A 10,910-nucleotide genomic window follows, 5' to 3' on the forward strand; every position below is an offset into this window, starting at 1 on the left:
TAGGCCAATGAAAGCTTTGCCCTCTACTTCTTCAATTGAATTGTGAGGAAACACTTTCCTCCAGGGTTATTTCCCTGTGCTTTTCTATTATGTTCTGATTATAAAAACAAAAAACTGAAAAGCATTAAAAAAAAAAAAAAAACTGCTTTCTTCACTTACAGAGACAGCCACCACTCACATTTTGTTGTATATCCTTTTAATATTTTTCTTATCAGATGTGTATTATTTTTAAAAATAAAGATGGAATCATGTTATTAAAGAAAAGAAAGAAGCGCTCCTGGTTGGTTCATCTCAGGTCTTAATCTCAGGATTGAGTTCAAGCCCCGGGTTGGGCTCCACACCTGTGGAGCATACTTTAAAAAAAGAGCTTTGAATCTAGATGGGTTTGTGTTGCGGCTCCACCTAGCCCTGTTCTGTACCAGTTAGCCGTTTTGAACTTGTCTTTATTCATTCATGCAACAGTTTGTTCTTCAAATATTTGTTGAACATTTATGTACTGTTCTAGGCTCTGAAGATATAGTACTGAACAAAGCCAAACCCTTTTCCTCCTGTAACTTGCGCTTGTTGACATCTCAATAGATCAGGTAGTTGTTTTCGAGTTTTGTTAGAACAGAGAACAGGGACATGGAACCATAGCTGGAAGAAGATATTTATTAGCATTCTTATTGGCCATAGAGACATTTTTTCTTTTTTCCTTTCTCTTTTCTTTTCTTTTCTTCATGTTTGTTTACTTTTTGGGAGAGAGAGAGAGAGAGCGAGCAAGCCAGGGAGGGGCAGAGAAAGAAGGAGAGAGAGAATCCCAAGCAGGCTCTGCAGTGTCAGTGCAGAGCCTGATGCAGGGCTTGAACTCACGAACTGTGATCTGTGAGATCATGACCTGAGCCAAAACCAAGTGTTGGACACTCAACCGACTACTTAAGTCACCCAGGTACCCTGACCATATAGACATTTTAGTAGGATGGCTTCGTTTTAAGAAGAGGACTTTATAGTCAGCTATATTGTGCTTTTCAGTACCTCTCTCTGGGTCTTAGAAGAAAGTAATACAGTTTGGCATATCATCATTCAAACAATGAGATGAACAGTCTCCATACTAATATTGTTGTAGATTTCCCTTTAGTCCATTAGTAGTTTGTATATAAAACTGCATATTTTTCTTTTCTCTTATTAATTCATGAGAAAAGATGATGAAATAGCTTAAAATTGATAAGGAGCAGTTTTCAGGGGGTATGGTGTTGATTAGTATGGATAGTTAGAGGAGAGGAGATTTAACTTCATACACCAGTAGGTGGTAGTTCCATATTCACATAGAAGTATACCCCCATTTCCTACTAGCATGTTTTACTTTCCCCTGGGCTGACTTGGTGAGTGTTAAATGCTGTCTTGAAACATTTCATATTGGTTGTGGGTTGAGTTGGTTCATTATTACATAGACAGCTTACTTCCTGTTTTCATTCTTTAGTCAGGCTTTATTTTCAGTGGTTATTTAGAATAGATTTAATACACTCTTAAAGCTGCCCAAAACACATGTAATAGGTGGTGTCCTGAGGCTACAGCTAGGTTTGCTGGGCTCTGATCAAACACTTTACCTTTGGCAGGCTCTTTGAGACTTGTTCAGTTCTCTGGCTTGGCTTGTTTACTTAAGTTCTTAGAAGTTCTAAATAATAAAAATTTTGGGTGAATTCATTTCAGCATAACTCTTTGAGTAATCCTTTATGTATAGAATGGTTTGAATGTTACTTGTGCCCTCAAAAGCAGTCTTAAAAACAAAAGAGGTACACATTTTTTTATATTTTTATTTATTCCTAAATCTAATTTTTTAGTCAATCATCTGAATCCAGTGAAGTTAAATAAATTTCTGGCCTTGGTCTTTCTCCTGCCTTAATGAAGTTAATTATTAGCGCAGTAGCATAAATAAAGTAATAGCAAAGACTATATAATTAATTTAGAGAAGGTGCAAATTTCATAACCTGTGAAGCATGGTAATACCTGAGCTCTTTGTAGCTTCCGTTGACCCTCTGTCTTCTCTTTGGGACAGATAGCTTCTCTGACTATGAAGACTTAAAACCAAGGGGAAATTTCTGGGTTTCCTGAATTTTGTTTTTGGGGAGGATTAATAAAATGATCAAAAATTGTTTTCTTCTCACTAACATCCCTGAGGGAGTGGGGGACTGTCAGCTTGCTTTCTTATGGTAGTGGATGTTTTTGGTAAACTGTTTTCCTTCTGTTTCAGAGTCTGATAAAGAGGAGAAACCACAGAGTACCGTCATACCCAAGGAAGTGACACCAGCCCTGTGCTCACTAATGAGTAGCTATGGCAGTCTCTCGGGGTCAGAGAGTGAGCCAGAAGGTAAGTCGTGGCCTCAGTTGTTACAGGTGGTTTGTTTTGTTTTGGTGTTTTTGACTTTGGTGTATGCTGTGCATCAGTAGCATCCTTTCATGTGTGTGTTTCTGAGGACAAGATGTGTCAAGTACATTCTTTATTTAATCTTAACTGTTTTCATCTGATTCAGAAGTGAAGTTAGCACAGGATAAAGGAAAACTGGAGAAATGAGGAAATGTGTTGATAGTCTGGGAGAAAAAGGCAAAAATAATATAATGACAGAAGAGGAAGGGAAAGAGAAATAATCCATTAATGGAATCAAAGAAAATTCTAAAAGATATGGTGAAGAAAGTTAATTTCTTATGTCTACACTCAAGAATCCTTGTCCTTGTCTTAACATGTTTATTCAGGGTCGCCTGGGTGGCTCAGTCAGTTAAGTGCCCGACTCTTGGTTTTGGCTCAGGTCATGATCTCATGGTTTGTGAGTTCGAGCCCTGTGTCGGGCTCTGTGCTGACAGCCTGGAGCTTGCCTGGGATTCTCTCTCCATCTCTCTCTCTCTCTCTCCTTCTGCCCTCCCTGGCTTGCTCTCGCTCCCTCTCTCTCTCTCAAAATAAATAAACTTTAAAAAAAAATACCATGTTTATTTAGCACCTTTGGTAGGTAGAGAGAGGTCATTTGTGACCAAATGGATGATAGAATTCCTTACATTTATATAGAGGGTTGTTTTTTATAGAGCCATTTACATAAACTGCTCATTTGAAGAACCATAGTCACTCTGTACTTGTGGTTGAATTAGCATATGTATTTTAAAGACTGGATGAAATGGAATCCTTGAATGTTCTTTCTGAGAAGTCAGTGATGTACAGGATACATGTTTAACCTTTAAAGATGTTAACAAGCCAGCTTAATCTAGCATCTTTTTTAGAGCCACCTAAAACAGTTGTGAGTTGGTTATTGATCTGTTGTAGTGTTGTAGTTCTAAACCCAGGCCAGGGTTCATATAAATAATCAGCATATGTTACTGAATAAGCCTGAGTCCTTCTGTTGTGGAAACCTGGATCTGCATGTTAAATTTATTTGGGCTTTACCAGCTATGAAAGAATTCATGTGTGTGTGTCTCTGGACAAGGTGTGTTATCACAGTAGGAGCTATACTAAAGAATAGAGGGTCTACAAGTGAGTGTGTAGGAAGAAGGGAGTGTAATTGGATGAAGATAGCAGCACTTTTAATGTTGATTAGGTTATAGGTAATCACTGTACAGTTGGAAGATGTTGAAGGAGAAAGAGTTGGGCTTTATATGAAGGCTAATGTTTAGATGTATCTGTAACATAGGGATTTTTTTCTTCTTTTTTAATGGACCATCATTTACTATGGTAGCTGGTTAAAAGCTACTTTAATTTTGACATATAAACCACTTTGGCTTTATCAGAATATTTCTTAACAGATGGTTTCCTCCTCTTATTTTTATTTTAATTTTAAGAAAAACAGTATTTCTTTACTCTTGTTTCCAGTACACTGATAGAAGATGGAGTTGTTCTTTAAACACATATTATATTTCCTGCTTATCGCTTTTATTTATGACAGGTGATAGCAATGAAAGCTGTTGCCAGATTACTGAATCTCATAAAAACAAGCTGCACTAATGTTCTCTTCTGTCTCTCTCTTAAGATAAAACATTTGATACTTTCATTCTCATGTCTTCATTTTGAGGCTGCCACCAGTTTTCAGTTAGAAGGAAGAAAGGAAACTGGGAAGGATCCTTGAGGTCTCACTTCTTCATTTATAAAAGACAAGTTTGTGAAGTTAGTATGTGGCAGAGCTGATGTAAAGCCTAGGTTTAGGGTCTTAAAAATCCAAAAAAGCCAACTATATATTCATTCTCTGTGTTACATTTACTATGTTCCTGTGCAGAAATGCATTGCTTTTTCTTATAGATAACAGAAGATCTTGTCTATTAAAAGATACATTTTATTTTCTATGAATTTATTTTTACTAATTGTCTAATATGCCCTGCCAAAAGGAAAAAGACCTTGGCTTCACATTCCTAAAGCTTAAGAATTCTTTTCTGTAGTTTGAATTCGGTTTTATTATAAATAGTCATCCACGTCACTAGCAAGTTTCCAACCTTCATGGTTAATTCTGGGCTATAGGATAGGATATCGACACAGAGGGGCTTTGGAAGAAGTAAACCAAAGAAGTAAAAGTGGACTTTCTCTGAACCATGAAATAGCATCTAGAAGGCTGCTTATTCAAGCAGATTCTAAATGGAGAGGAGCAAACTGATTCATCACAGATTTTAACAATTGCATCATCATAGTTAAGATCTGTCTCAACTTAAAAATTAATACAAAGGTGTGGAGAGTATTAAACATGAATAGTGCTTTTCCAGAAAAAGTTTTAAACAAGGAAGGAGTCCCTCAAGAATGACTGAAGCAAAACAAGAGGCTATGCATGGCTCTGGGCTGTCCTAATCATTAAGATATACATAGGAAAGAAAATTTCAATGAGTAATGTTTCCAAATGGGTTAGTTTGATATCTGCCCTGGATTTGCATGTTAGCTTTTTGTTTTTGTTTTGCAATGTTAGAAGTTAAGTGCAGTTTTATAGCTCTCTAAAATTGTTGTTTTTTCAAACTGGTTTTGGCTATGCCTGGGGGTCCTCCAAATTGAAAACTCATTTTAAAAGGCCACAAACCAAAAAAATGTGATTCATAGGTTTGAAAAAGTAAGAAAATGAGCTGGGAAATGTGAGTCTCAAGAAAAATATAAATGGTCCCAGTTCCTCAGTCCTTAGCAGAAGATTTACAGTGTAACCTCTGATCCCTTTGACTTTTGTATTCTGGATTGGAATGGAAGAGCAGTACTTGAAGGGAAGGAAATAATAGAAAGTAGTGCCCTGGTTTTTCTTTTTGCTGTTTGTTTGTTTTTATTCCCATGGCTTTGAACTCTACAAACCACTTTGAATTGTTGTTGTTTTTTTAAGTTATTTATTTTTGAAAGAGAGAGAGCAAGCAAGCGAGCATGCAGGTTGGGGGTTGGTACAGGGAGAGAGGGAGAGAGAATCTCAAACAGGCTCCGCACTGTCAGTGGGGAGCCTGACTCAGGGCTCAACCCCACAAACTGTGAAATCATGACCTGAGCCAAAATCAAGAGTCCGACACTTAACTGACTGAGCCACCTAGGTGCCCCAAACCACTTTGAATTCTTATCTCTACTCTTTTATGGTTATATTTCTTTTCTTTTTCCTATCACTTTGAGGGTATATCAAAACCACTGTCATCATAGCAAATTCTTTTGCTAAAAAAATTTAAAAACATTTTTTAATGTTTATTATTTTTGAAAGATACAGACAGAGAGCAAGCAGGGGAGGGGCAGAGAGAGAAAGGGAGACACAGAATTGGAAGCAGGCTCCAGGCTCTGAGCTGTCAAACAGAGCCTGATGTGGGGGTTCGAGCCCACAGACGACAAGATCATGACCTGAGCTGAAGTTAGCCACTTAACTGACTGAGCCACCTCATCCCCCCATTTTTTAAAAAAAATGTTTTAATGTTTATTTTAGAGAGAAAGAGAGAGCATGAACAGGGGAGGGGCAGGGAGAGAGGGAAACATAGAATCCGAATCAGTCTCTAGGCTCTGACCTGTCAACACAGAACCTGATGTGGGGCTCAAACGCACAAACCATGAGATCATGTCTTGAGCCAAAGTCATATGCTTAACTGGCTGAACTACACAGGTGCCCTGTTTTATGTGCTTTACTTCTTTAATTGTTGCAGTTGAAGTAGGTGCCACTGTTAGGATATTTAGGCAGAGTAAGCTCCAAGGTCACAGCTAGTATATGATGGAACTGAAACTTGAACCTAAAAGTTTGGGACCAGCATTTGTGCTTCTAACACTTACCTTATACTTCCTTTCAGAGGTAGTTATCACATTCAGTCCTATATAACACTTCGGAGTTTACAGTTTTGATGGATATGATTAGACTTCTATACTCTTGTGTAGGCAATTGAACCCAGTCTCCCAGTTTCTAGAATAGAACTCTTTATATCATATCAGCTGGTCATACATGGTAATCCAAAATGCAGAATAACCAATTTAGGGGTGAGAAGATGAGATCTTTGAAACTTGTGAGTTTTCAACTGATCCTGTGGTTTTTCTTCTTTATCCTGTTAATATGGTGAAACACTTGACTGATCTTCAAGTATCAAACCAACCTTGTATTCTTGGTATAAAATCTACTTGGTTATGATATATTACTTTTTTAATACATTGCTGGATTTGATTTGCTAGTAATTTATTAAAGATTTTTGCCTCCATGTTCATGAAGGATTGTTGGTCTGTGTTTTTCTTTTCTTGTATTGATGTTGTCTGGATTTGGTATGAGTTGGGATCTTTTTTCTCCTCCTTTTTCAAGGATTTGTGTAGGATTGCTACCACTTTTTTCTTGTTTGTAGAATTCAGTAGTGGAGTCAGTCATCTGTACCTGGTATTTTGAAGTGGGGAATAGATTTTAAATTATGAATTAAATTTCCTTAAGAGGTATAGGACTAGCCAGATTTTCTGGTTTTTTTCTTGTTTCGTTTTGGTAATTTGTGTTTTTCAAGAAAATTCGTTTCATCAAAGTTGTCAAATTTATTGGTATAAGGTTGTTCACAGTATTTTCCTGTGATACCTGTAGGCTCTGTAGTGGTGTCCCCTCTTTGATTGCTCATTAAATGGTATTTTTTCCTTTTTTTCTTGATCAATTTTGCCAAGTATTTATTAATTTTATTTATCTTTTCAGAGTGTACCAACTGCTGGCTTTGTTGATTTTTTTCCTGTTGTCTGTTTCTAATTCATTGATTTTCACTCTGTTATTTCTTCTTACTCTCTACCTTTTACAGTTGAAGCTCAGATAATTGATTTTAGGCTTTTCTTCATTCATTTCTAATAAAAGCATTCAAAGCTATAAATTCATCTTCATGCATTACTTTAGCTGTATCCTACAAATTTGCTATGTTTTCATTTTTATTTTTTTAAAAATATTTTCTAAAATCTCTTGTGATTTGTTGACTCGTGAGTTATTTAAAAGTATGATGTTTAGTTTCCAGATAATTTGGAGGCTTTCTAGATAGTTTTTTGTTGTTGTTGTTACTGATTTTACATTAATTCTGTTATGGTCAGATAACATACTTTTTTTTTTTTTTTAAATGTTTTATTTATTTCTAGGAGAGAGAGAGACAGCGTGAGCAGGGGAGGGTCAGAGAGAGAGGGAGTCACAGACCGAAACAGGCTCCAGGCTCTGAGCTGGCAGTCAGCACAGAGCCCGACGCGGGGCTCGAACCCACGAACTGTGAGATCATGACCCAAGTGAAAGTCGGACGCTCAACCGACTAAGCCACCCAGGCGCCCCAGATAACATACTTTATACACTATCAGGGTTGGGTTTTTTTCTTTTTTCAGTTTATTGAGACTTGTTTTATCGCCTAACACAAGATGAATGTTTATGTGAACTTGGCAAAAATACGTATTGGGTTGAATGTCAGTTTGTTGTCAGTGGTACTCAGGTCTTCTATATCCCTCTCATTTTCTGTTAACTGTTCTTCGGTTACTGAGAGCAGAGTGTTAAAAGTCTCCAACCTTAATAATAGATTGGTCTGTTTCTGGTTTTAGTTTTGTGAGCTTTTGCTACATGTATAGTGAAACTCTTTTATTAGGTGTTATTGTTTTGCCTTCTTGATGAATTGAGTTCTTTATCATTATGAACTGTCCCTCTTTATCTTTGGGGATGGTCACTGTTCTGATATTCCTATCATCTGATATTGTTATAGCTGATATGGCATTTTTATGATTGACATGTGCATGGTATCTTCTTCCCTCCTTTTACTTTTTAAAAAAAAAATTATGTATTTATTTTGAGAGAGAAAGAAGCAGGGAGAGAGAACGAGTGGGAGAGGAGAGGCAAAGAGAGAGGAGGACAGAGGATCTGAAGTTACTGATATGGCTTCTTTCTTTTTGTCTCACCTGTTTTTGTTCTGTTTTCCTTATATTTAGGGTAGTACAAATATGGGCTTATTAGTTGAACCTCTCTTATTTTTTAGGAATTGTTCTAGAGTTTATAGTGTGCATTTTCTACTTGTCACAGTATACTTTTGATGATATTACACCACTTCACCTATAGTTTTAAGAATTTTATAACAATATACTTACTTTACTTTTCCCTTCCTTAGTGCTTTTGTTATTGTGGATTTTCGGTTAGATGTTATGAATCCCATATACATTGTTATTATTTTTGTTTTGAATAGACAGTTATCTTTAAAACCTTTTCAAATGAGAACAAATGTCTTTTGTATGGATAACATTAACTCTTTCTCACACTTTTCATTTCTTTGCGTAAATCCAGATTTCCGTCTGGTATCATTTTCTTCATAGGGATCACTTTCTGTAGCTCTTTGTGGTACTCTCAGTACCACAAATACGATTTCCAGCAAGTTATATTCTGAACTTGAAAAATATTGTACTATATTGTAAATACCTAAGTTTTATTACTAAGTAGCCAGTATTATGGCTGCTGGGGGTATTATTATGGCTTTTTTTTTTCTTTCAATTTTTGAAAGTTTACCTGTTTTTTTTGTTATTTATTTTTGTATTTGTTCTTCATCACATTTAGAAGCTCCCATTAAGACTGAAGCAGACATTCTGGTGGAAGATGAGGTTCTTCATAGTGAAACTCCTAAGAGACCAAGTCAAGATGTTAAAGCGACTGTTAGAAAGTATGAGAGCCAAAAGAAAGGTTTTAAAAAGACAAACCCTAAGAGGAGAAAAGATTATCACAACTATCAAACATTATTTGAACCAAGAACACACCATCCATATCTCCTGGAGATGGTAAATGATTTTTCTTCACATTCTAATCTTTTGTGTTCTTCCCAGATTAAGACAGAGCCACTGGGTTTGTGCGTGGATTCAGTGTGTGTTTTGTAAGGTTATCAACGACATTTGCTGCTTGAAGACTCATCTGTGTATCTTAAGTTTGAAGCTTCATTTGGCATATCACTGATGTTCAGTAAATGTGTGGAATAAGGAGAAAGAGGTTTTTATGTATTTATTTTGTGCATTGTTGGCTTTATTCTCAGCATGATGTGCTAAAAAATCTTATTTCTTCAAATTTTAAAAGAGGAAGCAGCATATCATTTGATTCTAAGTAATGGACTTGAAGCTGTTCAGTGATCCAGGGCTTTTATGCTAAGAGCGATAGAAAATATTCTAGAACTAGTAGTAGAACGCAGAACTATTGACATAGTGTGAAATTATGTTTTTGCTGGTCAGGTAAGTGCTTATGCTGTAGCTAGTGTTCTGTCCGTACACTCTTTGAGGTGTTAATTTTAGACACTGTTGCTTCTTCTCTTACTGAAATGTAAATTTCAGTGATTATATAAAGTAAATTGCATTTTTAAAATATTTACTTTATAAGTGGTAAATTAAATCCTCTCTCCACTGAACATTTAACCCTCTGTGATGTTTCTAGACTACACTAATGACATCAGAAAAGAAATTGATCTTACTCTTTTCAGCAAATCACATATGATTCCTTGGCTATGATATTTCTTCTAAATACCAGGGATTTTTAGATTTCTTTCAGTTACAATAAGCACAAAAATGAGAAGTTGTGCAAGTCCAGGAATGTTGGGATTTTTTACTGCTGGTTTCATTATTACTATATTTACTATACCTGCTTATTAATTTCTATACTGTTTGTAAGTTTGGTTATAGAAGGGTCCTCTTTGACAGGATTTGTAATTAAAGAATTACAGATGATTAAGCCTGTATTTCCTGTCCTAGAGAGGATCCCAAATGTGAACATTTGTGCTGTTTAAAAAGCTAGATAGTGTAAGTTAAAAGGAAATGTTCCTGCGTTATTTTTTTAACAAATTGTTTAAATATAATAATATTTTAGATTGTGTTTCTTGGATATATTTTATTTATCAGCTAATCATTTTATTTATTGTTTTTTAGCTTTTAGCTCCAGACATTCGACATGAAAGAAATGTGATTTTGCAGTGTGTTCGGTACATCATCAAAAAGGACTTTTTTGGACTTAATACTAATTCTGCAAAAGTGAAAGATGCATAGTTATCTGATGTTTCAGCACTCACGTAACTCCTAAAGTTAGTGGAAGAAAACCTTTTTAAAAGAAAACTGGATTAATAATTAAATTGTCAGCCTCATGGGATATTATGTTGGATTTTTAATTCTTTCCTTTGAATCTGTACAAATAAATACATAACTGATTTTTAAGTTGTGTATTGTTGGTGGTGTGCATAACATTTGCTGGCAGAATTCTACTTTTTTTTGTTTATTTGTATGTATTGCTGTCACGTAAGGTAGTTTGTTCTTGGGCCAGTTAAGAACTGAAGATACTGGGTTAGTAGTAAGGAAAAAAGCTTTAAAATGTTTAATTCAGCTGAGCAAAGCTGTAGGTTAGGGAGAGGAATATAGTCATTTTGCTTTTAATGCAGGAGAGCAAGAATCATTCTATAACTGTAGCAAGGGGATTATTTTAAAGATAAACCATATCAAATTAATTCACACTGAAGGTCTTGAAACTTAGAAT

At 35.7% G+C, this 10,910-nt stretch overlaps 1 protein-coding gene across 1 annotated transcript in view; it reads left to right on the forward strand.

Moving 5' to 3' along the window:
• Positions 1-10,594, forward strand: part of NUFIP1 (nuclear FMR1 interacting protein 1) — a 43,069-nt gene extending 32,475 nt beyond the window's left edge. Inside the window, exons 8-10 of the mRNA XM_039254365.1 lie at positions 2,231-2,347; positions 8,967-9,184; positions 10,313-10,594. Coding sequence (XP_039110296.1) covers positions 2,231-2,347; positions 8,967-9,184; positions 10,313-10,429 — 452 coding nt within the window. The 3' untranslated portion in view covers positions 10,430-10,594. The remainder of the gene's footprint in view (positions 1-2,230; positions 2,348-8,966; positions 9,185-10,312) is intronic.
• Positions 10,595-10,910: the final 316 nt, after the last annotated feature.

The sequence above is a fragment of the Hyaena hyaena genome, unplaced genomic scaffold, assembly GCF_003009895.1.
Source record: "Hyaena hyaena isolate Hyena2069 unplaced genomic scaffold, ASM300989v1 scaffold_483, whole genome shotgun sequence".
NCBI classification, from domain to species: Eukaryota; Metazoa; Chordata; class Mammalia; order Carnivora; family Hyaenidae; genus Hyaena; species Hyaena hyaena.